Below are 23,627 nucleotides of genomic sequence, written 5' to 3'. Positions count from 1 at the left end.
GTCCAACATACCAGCTCCAATATGTATATAAAATGAAAATCAATAGAGCTTAAAGAAAATCAAATTACCTATTATAACTAAAAATTACTTACTTTTTAGTATATAGGTAATGAGGGTTGTAAATGAACATTTACCTAGGTAATTAAAGCATCTTCCATCATCATATCTAACTTCGAAAAACATTTTTATCTTTTGTGTGCTTCACGAAACTTAACGATCTGTCAATTTTCGTTAGGTTTAAGTATGATCAGTATAATTTTTTTGATAATAATAAGCGTATTTCAAATAATAAAAAAATGACATATGTTATACATTAATTTCTTTTTTCCATATTGCACTATGATTTTTCCAAATGAGTATATGACAATTGTAGTTTTAAAAAAAAAAAAAAAAAAAAAAAAAAAAAAAAAAACCTCTAATATGATTGATGTAATTTAGCCTATTTCATATTTCATGAAATAAAACTAAAAACATGAAAAAGACAACCTTACCATACCATAGGGCTTCAAAATACATTACTTGACTTTGATCACTAACAAGAAGATCATGATTTACGTTAATGGAGTTCACTTTCTGTCGGATTCTTCTTCCCTTGAGGTATTATTAATTCATTAAACATTCCGTCAAATCTTAATCATTATTCTTCTCTTAGTCCCAAATACGCCGGTACAAACCGACATTTAAAGATGATCTTAGGTTAATGGGACAAATATCCATTAACTATGTATGCTTGTTTAGGACAAATGGGTGAATATCTATCATTCTTAAATTGGGGATATTTGTAATTTTCCTGTATTTTTAGGTAAGATTTAAAATAGAGTCCAGAATATTGTGTTGGGCAGTTTTTGTGTGGAATTGGTAATGATCAATGGTTAACCAGGAAAAAAAAAAATTAACTTCGGATCGTGTTAGATGCGCTATAAGAAAGTAGTATTTCGACAACAGCAGATAGGGTTACACGAGATCGATGATTGGATTAGTTAAGATAAAAATGTTAAGTTCTTTTCAAGTAAAGTATTATGTCATGTCCAGAATCAGATTAGCTTATACAAGCATGTGCTATGCATCTCCTAACGACGTTTATGAGCTTGAAGTAAAATCCTTTTGGTCTTGAGTTCTTCACTCTTCGATTTTCATCTCTTTGTGGCCGGAGGTCCCTATTGGAAGCAGTCTCTCTACCTTTGGGTAGAGGTAAGACTGTCTACATCTCACCTCCCCCATACCCCGCCAAGGGATTGGGTCTTGTTGTTGTAAATATCAGTTACATATATATTGTCGATGAGGGTTAAATCACCAATATCTTGTTTGTCCTTTTTGTTTCATGTTGTGTTTATAGATTGGATGAAAAACAAAGAATTATGCTAAACATAATTTTAGTCATTAGTAAGATCCAGCAGACTTTTGAAGTTTGTCGCTTTCCAGTATGCTACTAGTCTAGTATGTATATTACAGTATATATTTTCTTTAATTTTTCTCTGATGTTCTCTGTTTCTCTCCCCTTGGTTTTTCGGTCCCAAGAATTTATGGTTTAAAGAATTTATGAGAAGTTGGTGGAAAGAAATTTGAATTATCTTCCTTGTTATATTAGGTTAACATAAGAAATTTCAAATTCCTTTACATCCCTTAAATTCTTAGAACCAAATGGGCCTGGACTTTTCTTCATTGGAGAACAGCTCGTTGGATACCTTGATCTAAGTACTGCTGACCTCTTATCTTCATCCATCTTATGTCATGCCTGAAATTTAGGCTGAAGTTTTTTGGTGACTGCCATAATCTTGCTAGACATTACATAATCTTTGAAGAAAGAAGGTGGATCCTAACTATTTAAGTAGGTTAATGTTAATCAAACATTTTTTTTTGAGTAAAAGGGTTGTAATCTGGTAAATTTTCTAAATTTATTAAACTGTACAAAATGATGGTGTGGTACTGTGGTAGCATGCCTACCACACAAAGAAAGAAAAGGAGAAAAAAGAACTAAATGAGTAAAGATCACCTATATCCAGAATACTCTATCGGCAAAGAAAGGTTGACGTCAAAATATGACCAACTATCTATTTTCTTGCTCTTCCATCCTCGATGTCAGATTGCAAAGATGTCCCATGTGTTTCACTTGAGTTGTTAGCTTAAATATGTAAAGTAAAGCTCAAACTAGGCTTTCTAGTGTAAAACTTCTAATGCGTTTTGATGGATTAAGTTTGTTTTTGTTTAAGGGATGTTATACATTTTATGACTACTGAAACTTGTGATAATGAGCAGGGCTATGACATGGTAATTGCTTTACTGGAGCACCCATATTTGGTATCTGCCTCACGCTCACTCTGTGCAATCCCAGAAAGAAAGTTCTCCGTTTCTGAAGAATCCGGGTCAGAGAGTTCTGTGCAAACTAAATGTGTGTATGTCTTTCAAAGAGAGTATGCTATTGTAGATCCTGCACTTGTGGAGGTATCTTGTTAATTTTTAAGAAACAATATGCACTTTTTGGGCCCATACCCTAGAGAAGTAACTTATTCCACTTTTGGATTGTAAATTTCCAAGTACCAAATTTGCATCTTACAAATCAAATTACACACGCTAATCAAAGTATAGAAGTGGATATAGTTTTACAACATAGAGATTGTATAAATGTACTAGTTGTTATTTTGAATGTAATCTATTCGAAAAATGACCATCTCTCCTTGCTGTGAAGGTCGTCGGCACCGATGAAGCAACTACATGTGTTGGCATTGTCATAAGAAATCGCAAAAGTGGCATGTAAGAATCCATTTCCATGTGTCAAAAAATATCATCTCTGTTAGTATCTTAACTCATCTTCAGCATTGACTAATTATTAACTCTTGAAAGTGTGATTACCGTGATTGTAGGACGTCCATCGCTCATTTGGATTCCCCAAGTGTTGTTGATATTGGCCTCTCACAGATGTTGTCATTAGTTTCTGATTACGATGATAATGACGATGCAATTTTGGATGTATTGCTCTCTATCCTTGTAACTAAATAATCTTCAATTTTTTAATCACAAATTATATATCTTGGTATGAACTTGCTTAGATTTTATTTCTTGTTAAATGGTGTTAATGCAGGTTCATCTTGTTGGCGCATTCGAGGATTCTGCTCCTCAAGTCGGTTCAACAATCTCTACTTTGCCTATGAATTTAAGGATGTGTTGTTTGGTCTCACTCATTTTATAACTCAAGTAAAATGTTTGGCCATGTTTTATATCAATACTTATTAAAATGTAATGGGTCAGTTCAGTTAAATTCTTTTGATCACGGATTAAGGGATAACCACATTGGAGGTATATATAAAGGAAAGATGTCAAGTGTGTTGTACTGGTGAAAGCTCACATAAGCACATTAAAAGCTTATCTTGTTCATACGAAGGCCTAAATCCTTTAAAAACATTCTGCTATCATTTTATGTAATATAGAGTTTTGAAAACATGTTTACACTATTTGATCACTTATGTTGTAAATCAGAAAGATGCAGAAAAAAGTGTTGGTGGATCAACGGAATCTGATCTGTGACTGACAGTTACCTTTTTGACCCGTTACCAGACCTTTCTAACCCGTCTGTTTTGCCACCTCTAGCTCACCCACTCAGAAGTAGCAATCTAACCCTGGACAATTTATAATGAACAATATCTTAAACTTCCTCAGGTAGAAAAATGAAAGTTCACTTTGTTTTACATGTTTTGGATCAGGGAAATTACGATCCTGGATCTGACCCATATTCAGAAATAGAAGGTTACTCCTTGCCACTGTGCATCAAAATAGTACAATTATTAGCAGAGCACAAGGTGACGTTTCAAATTCAGAACTTCCAAGTCCTAAAGCATAACACAAGATGGGACTCTGAAGGAAATGCATATCCAATATTCCATGGGCTCTTGGTCAGTTATATCTCCATTTCCTCTTATCTCTCTGCCATGTATGTTTGTCTTGTATTCCTTCGATATCTTCAGTATATTGTGTAGAAGCTTGAACTAATTTGAATAGAATCAATATCACGTGTGCAATTGTTGCCACCGTGTTATATCCAATGATAATTTTTGACTAGTTATGCTGTTTCACTTTAATATTGATGAAGCACCATTTGTTTCCTATGCTCTCTAATAAATCACCTTCAGGTGGAGACATCCAGTGGTTCGGCTGTTCCAGCCAGTTTTGATAGAAGCACAAGATGCCCTGATGAAATCATCAGGAGGATTCGTTTAGGTGCTTCTTTTGAGGACCCTAGATGGACTGGCCGGTTACTAGAGGCATATGAAACTCAAACAGACCGATTTGTCATCACGCCATTTTCTTGGTAAAGTTTCTCTTCTTATTTCTGCTTAAACCTGTTGTTTTTTTGAACCAAAGGTGGCAAGATGGGCAGTTTGGGAAACAGATTAAACCTGGTTCCGGATGATATATACCATCTTTTATTACTAACCGAATGGGAAAAGGTTGGGTTTGGTTGACGCGTAAGAGTTTTTTTTTCTTCTAGTTATGATTATAAAACCAAATGAGTCACTATAATAATCTATCTCATTGATTTGTGAATCAAGAGGTTGTATGTATTGCGAACACACTTGCAGAATACAAACACCTAAAGAACAAATGCTCATATGTCTCCTGTTCAGCTTCACACAATAGAAAGTAATAAATACGACATCCCGGTGGAATATTCTAAGCTTTCATTCAGTCATATGTAGGTAATTTACCACCCATGACTAGCTGCAATATTCCAGTATGATGTGGAATACATTGGGAGAACCCTACTAATATTTAACAAGGGATTTTTGGAACTTTTTTTCGTATCATTCTCCATACAGCGTTTACACAAAATCGATAAAGTTTACCATATGCATATCTCCCATATGGGGTTGTGAAGATTGGATTAGATAGCCATGTGGCTGCCACTTCCGGTTTGCCCCTCAATCAAACCACTTACAGTCAGTTGTGTCAAATCCAATTTGTCCAGTTTCTTATGGGTTACCTGTATCTTCAGCAGAGGGTCATCGCCCCACCAATAAATCAAACTGAGGTTTTTTATTGACAATAACGAGTAAGGTACTTAATATGGTTCCTGGTTTCAGTCATAGTAAAAAATGGGTTCTATGACTCGGTCTTCAACAGCCTGAGTTTCAAGTCTCTTGGTCCTATCCTGTCCTGTTTGGGACCTAACAGGTTTTAACTGGTATTGAACCTCTTTCAGATCAGTCTGGTAACTGTTTCATACCTTGGCATATATGCAATTCTGACCTGTTGAACTGCCCACTTTGATCTTAGATTTTTTATCTAGATTTATTCATTTGCACATGATCTTTAAGAAATAATTCCAAGTTATGAAGGTCATTTCTAAACCAGATGTCCAGTCGCTTTCAAGTTTCTACATCTACATGTGTACAAGATTATGGTCTTTAAATACATTTACCAGGAAAGACATTAAATTAAGCCTAACAAAGAAAGAATTTGTTCATGGCTTACTTATATGTTGATATTACAGTGTGGTTGATAAATGATAATAATGGTGTCCGTTGTTAACAGGAGCATGCGTCAAGTACGTATTGCCTCGTTGATGAGACACCGCTCTGATAAGGAAATTCTTCTTACTACTTCAACATCACCTTCTGCAGAGGGTCCAGATTTTGTTGATACTCAGAAAAGGTACATTAATGTTTCTTAAATCTAATATGTTTTCAATTACTTAGGAGCCAGATTTAGAAGTACAGTGTTTCTGTAAATATTGGATTTTTGTTTAACGGGACTCATGTTTTAGGGTATGGGAGTACCTAATTCAACATCCAGATTGGAGAGAGGTCTTTACTGCGAAACTGCCACGTGTATTTAACAGGACTGCAAATAACAACTGGGTAATGTCCATGGAAATATAGTTCTTCACACTAACTCTTCAATTGAGATGTCATTATTCACATATGATTGTTCGAGACGGCGGTGCCTTGCCTGCTTGGGTGTGTGTACTATGTGATGTCGGTCTGATTTTGTGCATAAATGTGTTGTATATTCATATTATGATCACATAACTATCATCTCATCAGTTAAAATTAAAACCTTAGCACTATTCTAAGACATTGAGTTGGTTATATTTCTGTTATTCTGTATGTTACTAATAGTCAAACGTTTGTGAAATAAAGATAAAAAACAAACGAAAGATGTAGAATAATGAAATATGTGTGAAGAAAAGCTATGAGATGTTAAGTAAACTTCTCACATTGAATATAAAAACACATCCATATCCGATAGCAGCCTGAAGTTCGAATGCATAATAGATAGCAGCAACAAAGAAAAGAATCAGTTTACCAAAACTTAAATGAATGTCATGAATCCTAATATATTCCTGTTTACCCACAGCCCACAAACTGTTTCCTACAACAATATTTTATGACACCAAGTTATGTTGAAAGAAACGACAACACCAAAACATGCTGCCTACCTACGAAGCTCATTTTGACCATGCGCAAAATGACACCTCTCCCCAAAGGTACACTGCCCCTTAGCAAAGTTCTCACACATCTTTGTCTTGACTTTACTTGCATCAAAACCACCATGCCCTTGCCCACCGTGCTGCTGAAAACCACCAGGTTTTCTTGGGGGCGGACCATTTGGACCACCCCCACCACCACCAGAACCAATGTTCACAATCAGTTCATGCACCATGGCACTTGCCTGTTGGATCTGATCAAAGCTTCCTTCAAGCTCAATATTCTTTTGGCTTGGGTCCGTCTCATTATCTCTTATGGCTAATTTCACCCCAGTAACTCGGCTTATCTGCTTAGAATTCACCCCGCCTTTCCCAATGATGGGCCCAGCAAGAGCCGCATCTATGCTGATTTTAGCAGTTGCGGACTGTCCAAAGTTGGCTGCTGCAGCAGACTGACCAAAGTTAGATGCAGCTGCCAGACCAGGTGGGCCTGGTTCCATCCGCCCTTGATAGCCAGTACCATAGTTGACTGGGAGTTGACGGGGATCTTCAAAAACTGGGAATGCTGGTCTGGTACTGAGCTCCAATTCACTGTGTGCAAATCGGCATTGGTCGCCAAATTTGCATCCTTCAGGGGTGTTGATTCTGTTACAGAGCTTACTTTTGAGTGGACCGTCGATAAATGGTTGTTGCATAGGAGGTTTTCTTCCAGGGGGGGCTCCCGCATTTGAAGACTGTTTCACAGCACTGTAACCGCCAGGGACGTAGTGTAGGAAGTGACATCCTTCACCAAATGGGCAACCAGAAGTGCTGCATCACCCAAACACAAATATGAGAAACCAATAAATGGTGAAGGTGCCACAAACATTTTAAGCCTCTAATGACTTTTGGGCCCTAACAGGATAGTGGTCGAGTTCTCAACACCGTTATTAGCTTATTCATTTATATAACCTACAAAAACTAGAATACTGTAATAACAATCAACTTAATTTAAGAATAGTGCTATGTAACATGTAATTTATAGCAACTTTGACTAATTACGTGCCAATTGATGACAATGACCTTTTTTATTTTTCTAAAAGACAAGTTTATATGATGAGATGCGCACATATAATATGTCACATCATCTGTGTTTTAAAAAAAGCATTTTAGGAGGTAGACCCTTTTAGGCAACTAGGCCAGAATATTCAACTAGATAAATATCTAACCAAACTTGTTAGCCCGGCATACTTTGCACTTACACGACCTCCTTGTTCTCATGATAATTGAGAAAGAAGATAGGCAGTTGCAGCATTTGCTTAACTTTGCATTTTTAAAGAATTTACAGAAACAATAGCAGAAACTTTTTGATTGATGAGATTATGTTAAAATTGGTACGTTATGCAAGATTCGACCGCACTAGGGTATAAACTTTTTTAAAGCTCCATGCTACCGATGACCATCTAGACCTTTCAAAAAACCATGTTAAAAACTAACAAAGGAATGCAGATGGCCATCATATGTCAGTTCCATGGCTGCTCTGTTTTCTCATTAAAGCATTAATGACAATCTACGAGTGAACAATCACAATAAATTCTATAAACCTGGGCTGACAACCATGTAAGTGAAATAAAACACCTACAGTTCCACAAACAGCAAAAAAGCCTTCCTGACATTAAGAAAGTTAACATATGCATGAAACCATCTGCTTGACAAATGACTTGCTTGATCAAACAAAAGACTAGATGAAAACTCCAGAAAACAAATTTACCGAAAACACATAACTTTTGCCACTAATCCTTTCAAATTAGCACAAACCCACGCCCAGCAGACATACACGTCATACAGGAAGCATGCAGATCTCAAACAGTTATTAGATCTAGATACATCCAGAAAACCTCTAGAAGAACACATCAACAAAAACTTGGCAAAAAAATTTGGAAGACAAGACTAAAACTCACTTTGCCGAAACCACTATTTACATTTTTAATGACACCAAGTAGAAGAAAACTTCACATCAAGTGCATGACAGAAAATAATTAAAGATGCTAATTAGTTTAACAAGACTACATATGCTAATTAGTTTTGCAAGGTTTAGTAACCAGATGAGTGTATTTCAACATCCAAAATATAAGCTCAACTAAGAGAAAGTCACAGAAAATAATAAAAGAAACATATATATAAATTTCTGCTCAGTTTAACAAGACTACATATGCTAATTAGTTTTGCAAGGTTTAGTAACCAGATGAGTGTATTTCAACATCCAAAATATAAGCTCAACTAAGAGAAAGTCACATTACCAGACAGAGGCTATTAAATTGTGTGTAATCTTTTAATCTGAATGGTAATTCAGCCAAACAATAGAGATCATTACCAATTGACATTTTCCTACTCCAACAATCAATCTTACAGTAATTCCAGCTGCAACCATGGCCATTTATAGTATTCCTCCCAAATTGCACCATATGGTGTTTTAGAGTGGAGACTTCGTATTTTATTAGACAACTTTCTGCCGGGTTAAAATTTAGAGAATTACATTGTATTTATCTTGTATAAGTTAAGATTATAACCTGAAAAACTTCGTGCACGGCTTTGATTTGCTTCCTACACCAGGTGTAAAGGAGTCCATTTCTGTTGCAAAAATTAATTACCTTGTTTCAGTTAACTATATTTGAACATATTTCTGAGAATTAATAAGCTTTTAACATCCAGACTCACATCATAATTACTTATCAGCAGATCATTGACATTGATAACCACATATTAAAAAAATATCGACGAGGTTTTCTTGAATAGAAACCAATATTTTTTGTCGTGCCGTATTAGACATTGTACTTTTTTACATCTTGGTCACTATAAGATGGTTGTGTATCATTTGGGTCATTTTCTAACCGGTAAACTATATATCCAACTGTTTTACGTAAAAAATCTGATCTTTGGTAGACAACTAATCAGCTACAAACATTAACAAACCCAATCGGTACACATAGCTATCTTTAAATGACTCATATGTAATATAACAAGTAAAATGACTAAACGAAACAAACAAAAAGAATATTAGTAATTTATGAAGAGAAAAAATTCCTTACTCCATGAAGCACTTATGTTCAAACCTAGAATCACATAGGCACATATCACTTCAAATGTAGTCGACTCGATAAAAGATTCGAACTAACTGTCCCGTTAACATTAACTGTGTATTTAACCAACCATTGATGTTCTCGTGATGCAAGAAGAGTGAAACATATACTTTAAGCATAACAAAAATTATTTATTACTACTAATTAGTTCCATCTCCTATTTACAATAACTTAACATAAGATAACAAGTTCCACAATGTTTAAACAAATGTACCTAAAGACTTCACAAATGAAACCTTACACTCATAGCTACAATGTATTGTAAGCTCTATACAGCAAAAAAAACTCGCAACTCTTTCAAACAACACAGAAAGATCTTAACACATAATAGTAAACCCCGATTCCACGAATAAGTAAATCCTTTCCGTAATTCAAGATATAAATAACCCTCACATCACTATTAGCTATCAGGCTTACAAAAGTCAAAACTTAGTCAATATGTATCATTGACCAACTTTTTGATATGAAATAAGCTAATGTACATAATAGCCCGAAAAAAAATGATAAGTAGCAACCGAACATTAAAAATTAGAAAGCTTTTTAATACAAGAAGTTTAGCTCATTCATCATAATCTATAAACTATTAAAATAAAACATATATATACATATAGTAAGATTACTGAATAATCAATATAATTATTATGCAAACACAATTTTTCTTAGACCATCTTTGACGTCCCAACGAGCCGGGCTTCGGCACGTTAGTTCGGTTTGGCGGCCACCACATGGATCAATTGGGCGTGTTGGGTTTTTTCTTTTTTTTTTTTTTAAGTTTTTGGCATGTAAGGGTATGTTTGCTACAATGACAAGGCACCAACAAACTGACTTCTCAGTGTGATGGTTATAAAAGTGGTTCAGTGTGATTATTAGGGTTTTTACTTTTTAGTTTGGCACTGATAAATTAAAGTTTCAGTGTGATTGTTAAAAGATGGTCTTAAAGAATGAATCACAAATGCATAACAATAATAATAATATAATATATATAGATATAAAACAGATCTGAAGCAATGAAGATAGAGAGACTAACCGGAGGAGGAGTCACGGTGTCGTTTCGGAGCTCCATTCCAGCCGCCATCTTGTCTTCCTCTTTTACGATCCATCTCACAAACAATTTGGCCCAAAAACCCTAATAATAATAATAATTATTATTATTAATTAATAAGGGGGCTTTTTTAGGGTTTCAAAAAGGGGGAGAGAAATTGAGAGGTTTTTAGGTTGTTCCTTATTCGTACCGGTTCTACTTATTTCGGGTTCCTATTATTCTAGTATTGTTTATGTTTATATTGGATTGGATCGATCGGTGTGGATTTGATTTGTTTATATTTATAGACTTTAATTTAATGGAAAGTTATACGAGTAAATAAATAGCATATAAATATCTTATTTGTGGAAAAATTCATTTTTTACATGAATTTCGTTTCAACCTGTATCGATTCGATAGTGGGGATAATCGGGTCCTGGCTAGAGAGCTCTCAAAATAAAAATGTCTATTTTAGTATTTCAAATATTTGATGAGAGGAAAACCCCCTACTAATCTGTTTAAAGGCACTACGATTAATTGGAGTAAACTTTGCCCCACAGACTTGAACCTGGTTAAGCCCTCAAAGAAGAACTTTCTATATCCACCACAAACCTTGAACACAAGACCTCATGAATAGAGAGTGTCCTTTTAACCTCTGAATTAATTCTCAAGGACTATAAAAATCAATTATGTCTCCCAAAATCAAGTTGTTTACCATTATATAGTTTCAGAAAAGAAGTGTATGTTGAACATGATTTAACACTTTCAAAATTTTCCACAATATAAATACTAGAATAAGGGTGGACGGAGTACGCCGATGACCAAAGCGGTAGCAGTTGGTCACCGTGTGTAACACCGTTCCGCCCCACCGGTACCTAATAGGTGGGAGGGTGGGGAGCGTGGCGCCGCCCGCTTGGTCTCCACCCTTCTATCCACTTTTTTTTTCCATCGTTTCTTGTTTTTTATCCTTATTTGAGTAGGGGGAGATGGAGAGATACTCCGCGCAAGTGGAGAAAAGACGGGGAGGAGAAGAAAAAGTAAGAAGGAGTGGCAAAAAGGAGTACCCTAAAAGAAGTGGATTAAAGCATCTATTTTGATTGGATTAAAGCTTCAATAATCATTATCATTATGTCTAATTATACAACAAATATATCAATATTCAACATAGAAAAAAAAGTGGTTATATAATACTTTTATTATTATGAATAAATATTAAATGGATGTTCATATATGGTAACTAGATATATGTATTGTATTAAGAGATTTGTTTCTTGGAGAAAACTTTTCCATGTATCTATATAAACAAGCTGAAGTGAAGTACAAAGGAAAGTGATGGGAGGTTACACTAAATGAGAGGAATTGTACTTGTCGGGTGTGGCAAGTAACGGGTCTTTCTTGTGTACATGCGGTTGCTTTCATAGCTTTTAAAAGAGATAATAATTGGGACGCATATGTCGACCCATATTTCACAATTCAGAAATATAAACAAGCTTATGAGTTGGAAATAGCTCCATTGCGTTCAAAGGATGAATGGGTACATATAGAAACGACAGAAAAGATATTCCCACCTATTCTGAAACGTCCGCCTGGACGACCAAGAAAGAATAGAATTCAAGCCTATGATGAGCCCAAAAGAAGACATAAGTGTTGCAGCTGTGGTGAGTATGGACATCATCAACAAAGATGCAAGAATTCGGAAACTCAAGCATCTCAAAGTTCACCTCATTACAAAGCGTCAACTAACAAAAGGTTATGATTTTATGATCTGTTTTTTTGTTTGCTTCGAAATCATAAAGTAGAATGCTAACATCTTTACTTATTTAGGGGACATGGAAAGAATACAAAGGCTTCAGGAAATAAGAAATCAAAGTTAAACCAAGAAAAGTGAAGGTTCATAGGAGCTACAATTTAATTTGGCAAGCTACACTTATGATGGTGGATAGTTTATTTGTTGACAGAAGAATGTGGATTTCGATATTTTGTTTTTTGGAATAAATACTTGTTGCTCTTTGCATTTGATAATCCATTGAGATTTTTAGGTGTTATTAATTGTATGAATTTTGAATGGATCGATGATGGTTAAGAATGAGAGGGTAAAATTGTCAAAAATTTAAGTATTTTTAATGTAAAAAATATAATTGGATAAAAATATAAATTTATATGATAAAATTGGGTATATTTGTTAATTTAAATATAGATTGGGTATATATGTATTTAGTGTAGTTTTAAAGGGGATATATGCAAAAATCCCTTTCCATAAACATTTATTGTTGTTTATAAAAAAAAATTTAAGCTTATAAATGATGCATTGATATTCTTACCATAAAAATTGAGAAAAATGATAGATGTTTCTAAATAATCAACCTAATAATTCTATTAATTATAGGATCAAGCCACATAGAAAAATGAAGGGGATGATGAGGAAAGATAATTAGTGGATTACACATGTCAAAATTTTACACTATTATGAGGATTATTAGGCTAAAATGTTAGGAGGATCAATCAATTTCCATAAAAATTAATAAACTTATTACAACTATGCATCAAACACTTGTACAATATTTATATTATGTGGTAAATTTATCAATTTTGATGGTACTAAGTACTAACATCACCACATCTATAAATATTTATGAACTTTTACACTTATCACATATATTATAAATAATGAAATCAATACCACTATCGGTTGACATTCTTTTAACTTGACCCCTGAAGTTGAAATTAACTTGAGGGGATATTCACCCCAATGAAAAAGACTTGATTTTATTTTTTTGAAATGAAACTAAATAATCAACTTATTATATTAGGAAATGATATTCTTACAACAAAATTTGGCAATCTACAACAATATATGCATTATGCAGTTGTACCCTGCACAATAAAGTTTGTATCTTTGTTGTAAATGGTAAAATTTTGTTGTAAGAATATGACTACCCTATCATAAATAATTAACTTATCTTTAAGGGTTTCGTTAAACGCAACCTTAAAGGTTGTATTTAAGTTGCATTAAATAGTTGTAAACTTACCATAAAATTTGAGGGTGGACTTTTGATATGAAAAATACAGATTTTATATACACGTTAAGTGCAACCCTAAGGGCTGCATTTCCCTATCTTTAATACTTATAAAAAAATTATCCACCCTCTCATTTTTAAAAGTAGTTACAAAAAAAAGTTAGTTTGAGAATAATTCAATTGCCTTTAATGAAACCTCTATTTTGATAAGAGTTATAAAAATTTACCCAATTTAATTTTAACAAAATATTTTGCATGCTAAACTCTTATCTTACTAATTTACATCTTAAACTCTTACCTTTTTAAAATATCTCCATTATCTTCTTTACATCAACATACACCACTCGATGTCCCCGCCACCAAAATGCCATCACTCTCGCCACATTGTATGCGTACCGTGCTATAGTAAGGTACAATATAACATATAAATATAGTTTGGTTACCACTAGGTCAAATCCTTGTTGGTCAAACTATCGCTTTACTTGGTTGTTGGTCAGAGATAAACATTAGTTGTTATGTTATGATTCGTTTAACACTATTTGTCAGTGGTGCTTCTGTAATTAACGTCATCATTTGGTTCTTCTTTTATAAACTAGCGTTATACTTGGTCATTGATCAGGGATAATAAAACATGGTTATTATATTAAGATTTGTTGGCATTGTTTATTCGTGGTGCTTCTGTAATTAACTTATTGTTATGGTTATGTTTAATATTATTACACATTATATAATAGCAGATACTTTTATATTTGTCATTTTAAAAATTGTATAAGAACATTATTAAAAAGAAATAAAGAAAAAAAAATGTATAAAAGGGGTAACCAATGACATCTTAAAGTTATGTCTACATCTCTTCCATTTTTTAATTGATAGAAATTTGTTATCCTCGATCAATAGTCGGGTTAGAACACTAGTTTAGATTAATATTTCTCATATGGACAGCTAAATCAAGTTATGTTATGATCATGTATTATTAGTTTTAACTTCCATACGGTCTTGATTTCGGATGTCATTTTAGTATTATTTAGTGTCCACCCCACAAATAATAGCTCTAGACAACTCCATTGACATGGTTGGACACTTGGACATTGCCGAAAAAATTGAACCCAATACTTTCTTATTCCTAAAAGTTTTTACAACGTAGTCATGTGTGTCTAGACATGTCGAAAAATTTGAATCCAAGGCTTTTTTATTACAGTGACTTATAGGTATGACCTATGGTCCATTGGTACTACATTAGGCGTTTTAGTATGGAATTCTACATTTCTGTCACTCTAATACAACTTTCTTTTTCCTTTTTAATGGCAAATGTTTATTTTCTATGTGGTGAGTGTCTAATGTTTGTCGTTAGTTTGCTGTGTCAGTATAACAAATGTATGCACATGAATTGAAGAGGCTTTGCCCCGCATTATTTTTTCTTCGACTTGATCGTCAATATATCAAATGTATCATTGTAGGGATTTACTTCATCTCCAAAATCAATATATTTGTGAAAAGAAAAACAATATATAAAAGCATTTTGTATTTGATACGAGTATATGAGATTAACAGTGCTGCTAGCTATTCTTTTATTTCTTTTTACTCATGTGATGAAGTCCATTGTAATTTTGTAAATCTGCACGTATCATTTCCCCTTTGATGTATTATTGTATTAAAAATGGCACATGGTAAGGTCAGCAACATTTTATTATATACATTAACCAATGAGAGATCGAGGTTAGTGTATTACTCGTAAATATTAGTTCATCATTATGCACTTGTTTATTATTGTTTTCAGATTTTCAGTAAGTTCTGTAACCCAAATATAAATTATTGTTCAGAATATTTAAAAATGTTTTGAGTAACAATGTGACACTGTACAATCTAAATTAACCTTTATGAATCAAGGTGGTTTTTGATGAGCTGAAACTGTAAAACTAATAAACATGTCACAGATACTAAATAACCAAATAATAATAGACTAAACAATTACCAAAAATGTCAAGTTTAATATTCTTTTTAGACCAACCAAAATGAAAGGGTTACCCTTTTTTCAAGCATTTTTTACTGCTTAATCCAAGAATACTATTGCTGGACAATTTCATCCCATAATAATCACCACTTTTGAAATTATCAAAAAGGTAAAAAGATGCACATTAATTTCTACAAATATAAACCTTCCCAGCAACATTAAATCACCAAACTACCCCCTTTCCCATTTCATAACTTAACCCATAAGCTAATTACCAATTTACCACCACTACACATTATGACCCAGTAACTTTGTACCTGAAGATATGACATTTTACAACACCTACCTCCTATAAAATCTTTGATGTCGAAAGTGCGTGACTTCCATCCGGAAAATACATGTCTACATGGCACAAAAATATCTTGTCATCACAAGCCCCACGGATCACTTTCATTAATCTGAGTTGCTAACTTTCGCTTCTGAAGCCATCTCATCATTCTCCTATTGAATGGCCACGCATAAACCGACCACCTTCATCTGTAGCAGAAATAATGACAGTTATCTGTATCCTATATATGTACAGAAGAAATATAAGATCTAACTGCAATGCAAGAAAGTGTATAACGCCAATTCACTCCTAAAAGTGGTACCCAGATTACAACCTATTGGATGAATGCATGGAAAGTATTTACGTAGATCATTTGAAGAAAATGTGATGTGAATAAGTAATGATAAGTGACGAATTTCTACAAATGCTTTGACTATGCACCAAAATTGATGCTGGTTTTTCCTCCAACCGAATAAAATTAATTGGCATAGTGAGAAATCTTGCATACCCAGATTAACACCAAAGATGACAATGAACAAATGCTCGAACAGGATGCAATTAGTAAGATATTACAAACTAAAAATAAATCAATAAAATCTGCAACCTTTGTCCCCGGTGTTGACAAAATAACCAACCACTATGCTATAAGAAATCGAAATAAAAAGAAACCACTGAAGGTGAAGATTGTAAAATGGGTGGGTTGGGTAATAGACCCAAAATGGGTATAATCTGTCAATATAGCTCGAAAAATATACGAAAAATTTTAGGATGAACTAAATTTTTGTAAGATAATTAGCTTGTTAGGTATGATTGCAAAAAAAGTAGAATGTCAATAATCATCTAAGACAAAATTTAGGAAGTTTTTATCCATTTGAAATGCACTTTGCATGACTTTTATTCATTATGTAATTAACACATATAAACAATTAACAAAATGCAAAATATAGCAACAGTGACCAAACACAGCCATTATTCACTTCAACTCTTATCCATTTGCAACATTTTCTTTTGTCTTGCATTTATTGAAGGTTGTCGCAACTCTTACAAGGAATGCCACTAAAATTTATACGCAGACAAAGTAAAATACTATGGTGAACTTCAATGTGTAGCCTAAGTACGTATAAATTACATTGAAAAACATGGTATCTTAGTAAAAGACTGTTTCAAGAAGGCAGAAGAGACCTGCAGCCTAAAAGATATGAATGAGCATACATGCCCTAATCAAAACCAGTTGGAAGGCAAGAAAATTATATTAACATACACCCTTGTATCTGTTATACCTTAAAGGTAATGATTTTAACCAATTTACTCGCTTTAGGTTGTGCTATCTCATATGGATCGTATAAAAAGTCTAGCTTAAAAAAAAAATAAAAAAAATAGCCAAGCAAGTCAATATTTGCTAAACTATATATAACAAATTAGTCATTACAATCATATTTTATGGGTCGTGTTTGGCTCAAATGGGTCATATATAAATTTCAGCTTAGAACAAAACAGGTCAGGCTGAGGCAAGTCAAAAGTTGCAAAAATTATTTATAACAATATAGTTATTATGATCAAAGTTTTTTCTTCTTATTCTTTATACAAACTGAGCAATAGTGTTTGCAAGTAAACCTAATCCAACCACATTTCATATTAAAAGTTTTAATATGTGACTGAACCCGTTCATTTTACCAACCTTGGTAATGACATGAAAAACTGTCTAACAAACTAGGTTTTCAAACAAATGCATACAAAATTTTAATGCCGGTAAACTTCTAATACCAACACTCTTCCTTTAAAATGCAGCTTAGGCTATAATTTGACTAGATATACAGAAGTTGGTAAAACCTCCTTCAAAAGTAATCAAGGCAATGATACTTACACGCAAGAATCACAAAACCACACCATAAGCACAGGCAGTTGATAATTACTAATATTCATGCTGCTTAAGACACTTTGTATGCTTATGATGTTCAAATGACTGAAACCAATATTTAATGGCTTGACTTCTTTAGGAACATAGTTAATTAAAATGAGTCTGTACCGCTTTCACCATCAGAGACATCTGCAAGCTTTGCAATGGCATCAGTAAGTGCTTGTTCATGTTCCTACATCATGTAAAATGACTAATAAGTCCTCCACATCAATAAAAAAGGATGAGTAAAAGATTCATCATTGCAAAATATGAATTTCTTTAACCTTCAGAACTTTCTTAGCTTTCTCTATTTCAAGTGGATCTGGATGACTAGACCCGAATACCCTCTCTACCTGCACATAGTAACCAGATGAATGAACTGTTTACAGTATGGGTTAATTATGGTTATATTTTATCTCTAATGGGTAAAACAAATTGCTTAGAGAAGATAGATCAGAGGCATCAAATCATCCAATGTTCCTTTTCATGCCTCCTATATGATTATAGTGCAAAAAATAGCTTATTACAAAACAACAGGTTTTAAGTAATCGTCTTTAGAGACTCATTGTAATATATATGCTGGACAAAAAGCATCTCAAAATCGCAGGTCAATCCAACCCCGTCTGAATTGCTTTATCTCAAACCAAAATTAACTGGTTAGGACCATAACCTAGTACAATGACCCATGTTCTTGTAATTACCTCCTTAATTAGAGCATCAGTGTTAAGTAACTGAATATCATCTCGGCGCTTCTTTCCTATGCCATTCTGCGCAGGTGGAAAATCCTTTCTAATTTGACCTTTTGTCATCCCTCGGCCTCGTCCACCACCCGGACCACTATCACGCCCAGGACCTCTACTCATTCCATGGCCTGCTCGCCCATAACCCCCTTTGTGCGGAATTCCTGGGTCTTCTCCTTCCCATTGTATATCCTTGGGAGAAATCTTCATGTATAACAAGCTTTTAGTTGTGAAACTATGATCCAGAACGATTTTTACTAACTATACATTACATATTTTTAAACTTACCTCGGCAAGATTGACCCACTCCCAAGTCTCATTAACGGTGAACTGGTCATACACTAGGGCATGCCGACCCTGAAAGGCATAATGGAGGATTTCAGCTAAAATATACACATTAAAAATGGAAAAACTGGCGGGTCAGGTAAGCTCTGTGGTGGCTGGTCGATAAAAAGAACAAGTTTTGGTACTAGTCAGATACACATATTGAACGCACTTAGACTTTTGATATAACAAATAAGCATAATCAGAGAGGAACACAAAATATTATTGATTTTTAGTAGTTATCTAAACTTCTAAACAAAAAACTTTAGAAGGCTTTACCCATAACATTACAGTTTAGGAAACTTTCAATCCATTTCCTTTCACTAAACTTTTTGTGTTTCACGCACTTGAGCCATTACAGATGAAACATATACCACAATTGACCTATAATATAAGTAAATGAGCCGATACGGACCACCTTTAGTAAACATGTTACAAACTCAAATACCTCTACAGGGTTATAATCTGTTATAACAGCTTCATAGAAATTGTTGTCATCAGGCCATCTGGTTCTCACTTTTCTCCCGATCAATGAAGAGAATGATGCTGTCTCGGCAGACTCATTTGCAAGTGCCCCAGAAGCAGCCCGATTACCAATTTGACCTCTTCCAATTGGACCAGTAGGTGGATACTGCATTTTCATAGAAGACGCTCCACCCATCATCTGAGCCTGTCAAAATGAAAGTAAAAATCTAAAAAGTCCAAAAAAAATGTCAAAATCAAAAATCTGAACTTACAGATTTCTTGGTTTTGGGCTTGGTTCCAGCTAAAGGTGCTCTTCTAGCGCCTGATGAAGATGGAAGGTTTAATGAGGGTGCTGGCTGTGGATGAAAAGGTGCAGTGGGTCCACCAAAAGATTGTGAAGTTGCTGATGGAGTCATTTTTTGCTTCTTACGAGATGCTGAGACGGATGGACTGGGAGAGGGTTCCCGAACCGCTTGTGTGGTGCTATGGATCCCGGGTTGGATCCCACCAGATTGTCGCCACTCCCTGTTACAATTAAGGAAATATCGCCATCAAAAATTATGACAGAAGTTATCTTGTAGAAATAATAAAGCTACAATTATAGAACCACCGGACCTTATTCTGCGAATTACATCATCTTTATTTACTTTGTTCAAAAGGTCTTTGTGTTCTTCATTTGATAATCTTAGTTCTTTTCTAAGTTCAGTTATTATACTTTCCTTCTCCTGCAGAGATACATTATATTCAGAAGTTATTAAAAAACTTAACCAAATAATGTGAGAAATACGCGTATATGACGACAAAAAGTACCCAAGTGATGGCATCATCTTGAGCTTTAAAGGCTCTTAAAACCGAACTGTATGCTTCTTGTTCAAGAAGACGAATTTGTGCTACCATATCAGTTTCCCCATACATCCTTGTATACTGAGCAGAACCCATAACTGCAGGTCTTCCATTTCCCGCAACACGTCCACCTCTTGGGATTCTATTTTGATGTGATGGTGGAAGATCATCATCAGTTCCTAAAACAATACAAACAATCATCATAGATAATCCACCAATTTCTTTTATCTTTATACGATGGCATGCCACATGACTATGCAGTACGAACTACAAACACATTAAAAGAAACATGCATAGGATACTACTAGTCAATGACTAACCAAAAAAGGAAAGCTCACACATGCTCTGCGGACCCTAGTCCATCACACATGTTTTTTATACTATCAGTTGGAAACCACTTGACGCACAAATGACAGACAGACCTATTAAGCCAAATTTACCAACTAAAAATATCAATTGTAAAGCTGCGTTAACCCCTAACATACACAATGTAGTCTCTCTATAGACAATGTAATTGTTAAAAAGATCCCTCAAATATACTCCTTCGGGTCCAACTACTCATAAACCTTAGTACCTTACTACTTTAACATGTCCAACATACTCGTCCTTTTTTGAACATGTAGGATATAAAGCCCTAGATATAACTGATTAAGCTTTACATAATTCCCCAGGCTGAAACTAGAACGGATGGCAAAGTGTAGACCGTCCTTTTAGTACTAATTACACTTTTTTTCCATAAAATGGGTAATTATTTTGAGACATGGACCAAAACATAACATAATAGACAAACTGTTTAACAATGCCAACAACCACAACTAGCCCACGTCATATGGCACCGTAAGAGGTCACCCCATAAACAACACCGAGGAGTAACAAGAAAGTATTCTAACATATCAACTACAAATTCATTCTTTTTTTTTAAAACTTTCTAAACATATATTCTTAACTACATTGAACACAAACAAACACCTAAAATCAACAAAAAAATTTCTTCTTTGGTTAACCTAGGTATCCGACCCGCTTTGCAAGCGAACTAATCCCACGACAACCACCCGCCTTGCGGGTAGCCCGGAGTCATAACCTCCCTGGCCACAAGATGGTATCTTTATCCACAATAATCACAAAAAACCAAAATTTAAAAAAAGACTTGAGAAAGCAAATGCTGAAGCTAAAATCACAACAACATAAATGCTACAAAAGATAAAGAATTAAAACTCACCAACATAAACCCTAACTTAAAACAAGCTAAAAATTAATAAAAATTGAATCTTTATAAAACTTACCACTACTATCAAAAGATTCTAAATCCATAGCCAGATTGATAAATTACAAAACTTTCCAGAAAATTAGCCCACCTAAAAAAAAACCCTAATTATTGGGAAAAGATTATAAGGGGTGATTAAAGTTTGGATTTTTAGAAGTGGGTCAGTGTGGGAATTGAGAATTGATGAAAGATTGAAATGAATTAGGGTTTGATAATTCAAGTTGAGAGTAAGGACGGAAGGGAGGTCGGATTTGAAATAGATCTATAGGTTAATTTCCTGTTTTTGGCTTTCAGTTCCGCCTACTTCTTTTCTCTTTCTTTCTTTCCTTCTCTTTTTTCATTTTTATTTTTACTCTTACTTTGGTTTTTCTACCCAAATTTTTTTTTTACGGGATCAAATATCACAACATAGTCTCGTTTTTAACTAAGTTTTTTTTAAAAAGTCCTCTCATAGTGTCTCATCCAATAACTAGTAAAAAAATACCCTATTAGTTTGGCCACATGCGATAATTAATAAGGAAAACCTTGTCTTCTCATAACCTAGATCTCCCCAAATTTAAATATTCTCTGGAAAGTTCTTTTACTATTTAGCTATTAACCCAACGACTTTACACATCTATTAAACCTCTTTCAAAACTTATGATTATATGGTTTATAAAATGTTTTTTTAGCATTAAATCCATAAAATAAACGAAAACTTTTAAAAAACCAAAGTCTTATCCATGAAATGAAGCGACGACACGTGATAGCGGTGATGAGTGCAACAGATGGCGATGAAGGTAGCGTTATGCTTATTAACATAAAACTGGTTGATATAAAATATGATAATGTAAGGTTGAGGTAAAAAGGGTTGTTAGAGCTTTTTTGAAAATCATAAGATCCATGACTTCCATTTGATGTAACTTGGTAGTTAAAAACTAAGATTAAAATGATTTTTTATTAAAAAACTCTCAATAAATTACTAGTTGCATGGAATTCCACTCTCAAGAAGTAGTCAAAAGCTTGTCAGTCTGACGATTTGTTTGTTTAACCGGTTCTATAAAATACCCATTAAACTTTTGAAAATTCATATTTTTAAATGTTAGGTGTTATGCGAGTGCCAAAAAGGAATATGAGATTAGACGGTTCCTATCAATATACTGTTTTTTTTAAATGTCAGGTGTTAACTTTTGGGAATTATAAGACAACATGCCCGACCATATAACATCCACAATACTAAACGAATCATGTACACTTGTGTTATTTTACACAATATGATCATTGACGACAACGGTCGGGCAATTAGTGAAGCGAAAGAAGCCTACCTGGCCAATCAAGATAACCTCTCAAGTAGAGGTCAACATTGTTAGGATTAAAGGGTTGTAGCTACACTTTAGATTGATGAAAAAAATCGTGATAGGTGAGTCCACAATGATCTAAAACACGCTCTAATTGAACACATTTGGAGTCTTCCCGAAAACCACCCAAATATTTAACTTTTATTTATGAACCTGTTTATTTTTATCTATATAATGTTTATTTTAATTAATGTACTGTTATACTAATTAATTTTGTGTTTTAATTATATCAATTACCTACATCACTTGACGTTGTCGACACCAGCAACAGTCGTCGTTGCCATCATCGGTGGTGAAGCCACATTGGTAATAGGAAAGGAAATGCCCCCTAAAAATGCCTATGCAGTACCTAATTGTGTACAGCATGCAATACACACGGTATCCCCCTAATTGTGTACTGCATGCAGTACACATGATATCCCTCCTTGTGTATATATCTTACTGGAAAGAGTTTCTATTTTCTTTTCTTTTTTATTTTTATTTTTAGGTATATTATTTTAAAAATCATTTAATTTTGCTTATTATTATTATTATTTTTTTTATCTATTGTATACATATATGGGTGAACCATGTACATATGTATATTAGTTTATCAAACCAAATTTGTTTAAGATAAAAACAGTTACATAACTTTAACTTTTATTAGTCATTGTTTAGTTTTTTGTCCATTCAAAATATAAATTTTAGATTCGTCATTAACTATCACCATTCGTTACACGCCACCACATCGCGATAACTACCATCTCCGCCGCATTGTAGGCTCTATTAGGGGTGAGTATGGATCGGTTTGGTTCGATTTTTGGCTAAAACCGAAACCATAACCGATCCATTCGGTTTTTAAAAAACCCAATCCATTGGATTCAGTTTTTGTTCGGTTCGGTTTGTCGGATTTTTTGTTCG

General features: G+C 34.1%; 3 protein-coding genes across 4 annotated transcripts; 1 reads left to right on the top strand and 2 right to left on the bottom strand.

Annotated features, from left to right (window-relative positions):
* The first annotated feature begins 448 nt into the window (after positions 1-448).
* Positions 449-6,085, top strand: LOC122581110 (protein N-terminal asparagine amidohydrolase). Its single transcript, XM_043753259.1, has 9 exons — positions 449-597; positions 2,257-2,442; positions 2,687-2,751; positions 2,862-2,967; positions 3,080-3,118; positions 3,699-3,887; positions 4,125-4,303; positions 5,527-5,646; positions 5,759-6,085. Exons 1-9 carry the CDS (start codon positions 547-549, stop codon positions 5,871-5,873), a joined length of 1,050 nt encoding a protein of 349 aa, XP_043609194.1. The 5' UTR covers positions 449-546; the 3' UTR covers positions 5,874-6,085.
* An 87-nt stretch (positions 6,086-6,172) lies between these two features.
* Positions 6,173-10,811, bottom strand: LOC122581111 (zinc finger CCCH domain-containing protein 14-like). Its single transcript, XM_043753260.1, has 3 exons — positions 10,568-10,811; positions 8,971-9,031; positions 6,173-7,231 (listed from the first exon to the last, which is right to left on the bottom strand). Exons 1-3 carry the CDS (start codon positions 10,638-10,640, stop codon positions 6,430-6,432), a joined length of 936 nt encoding a protein of 311 aa, XP_043609195.1. The 5' UTR covers positions 10,641-10,811; the 3' UTR covers positions 6,173-6,429.
* Positions 10,812-15,656: 4,845 nt separating this feature from the next.
* Positions 15,657-21,711, bottom strand: LOC122581724 (protein EMSY-LIKE 3-like). Of its 2 annotated transcripts, none has more exons than XM_043753988.1 (10): positions 21,410-21,711; positions 20,094-20,305; positions 19,899-20,008; positions 19,556-19,808; positions 19,267-19,488; positions 18,783-18,851; positions 18,456-18,698; positions 18,039-18,107; positions 17,884-17,947; positions 15,657-16,066 (listed from the first exon to the last, which is right to left on the bottom strand). In XM_043753988.1, exons 1-10 carry the CDS (start codon positions 21,435-21,437, stop codon positions 16,023-16,025), a joined length of 1,314 nt encoding a protein of 437 aa, XP_043609923.1. In that variant the 5' UTR covers positions 21,438-21,711; the 3' UTR covers positions 15,657-16,022. The 2 variants fall into 2 exon arrangements, with proteins under 2 accessions (XP_043609923.1, XP_043609924.1); XM_043753989.1 differs by having other exon boundaries at positions 19,267-19,482.
* Between the last annotated feature and the right edge of the window lie 1,916 nt (positions 21,712-23,627).

This window comes from Erigeron canadensis, chromosome 9 (assembly GCF_010389155.1).
Source record: "Erigeron canadensis isolate Cc75 chromosome 9, C_canadensis_v1, whole genome shotgun sequence".
NCBI classification, from domain to species: Eukaryota; Viridiplantae; Streptophyta; class Magnoliopsida; order Asterales; family Asteraceae; genus Erigeron; species Erigeron canadensis.
The sequence above is the reverse complement of the archived record's forward strand: the minus strand, read 5'-3'. Positions and strand labels throughout refer to the sequence as shown.

Bases quoted from the DNA above. Each gene is read 5' to 3' on its own strand.
- LOC122581110 (XM_043753259.1), top strand. From the start codon at position 547: ATGATTTACGTTAATGGAGTTCACTTTCTGTCGGATTCTTCTTCCCTT. The intron at 2,752-2,861 runs GTAAGAATCCAT...CCGTGATTGTAG, and splicing joins AGAAATCGCAAAAGTGGCAT to GACGTCCATCGCTCATTTGG. The intron at 2,968-3,079 runs GTATTGCTCTCT...GTGTTAATGCAG, and splicing joins ATGACGATGCAATTTTGGAT to GTTCATCTTGTTGGCGCATT.
- LOC122581724 (XM_043753988.1), bottom strand. From the start codon at position 21,437: ATGGATTTAGAATCTTTTGATAGTAGTG. The intron at 18,108-18,455 runs GTAATTACAAGA...TACTATGTGCAG, and splicing joins CTGATGCTCTAATTAAGGAG to GTAGAGAGGGTATTCGGGTC. The intron at 16,067-17,883 runs GTACAGACTCAT...TTTCTGCTACAG, and splicing joins TGTCTCTGATGGTGAAAGCG to ATGAAGGTGGTCGGTTTATG.
- LOC122581111 (XM_043753260.1), bottom strand. From the start codon at position 10,640: ATGGATCGTAAAAGAGGAAGACAAGATGGCGGCTGGAATGGAGCTCCG. The intron at 9,032-10,567 runs GTTAGTCTCTCT...TTTTTGCAACAG, and splicing joins ACACCGTGACTCCTCCTCCG to AAATGGACTCCTTTACACCT. The intron at 7,232-8,970 runs GTTATAATCTTA...TGGGTGATGCAG, and splicing joins CCGTGCACGAAGTTTTTCAG to CACTTCTGGTTGCCCATTTG.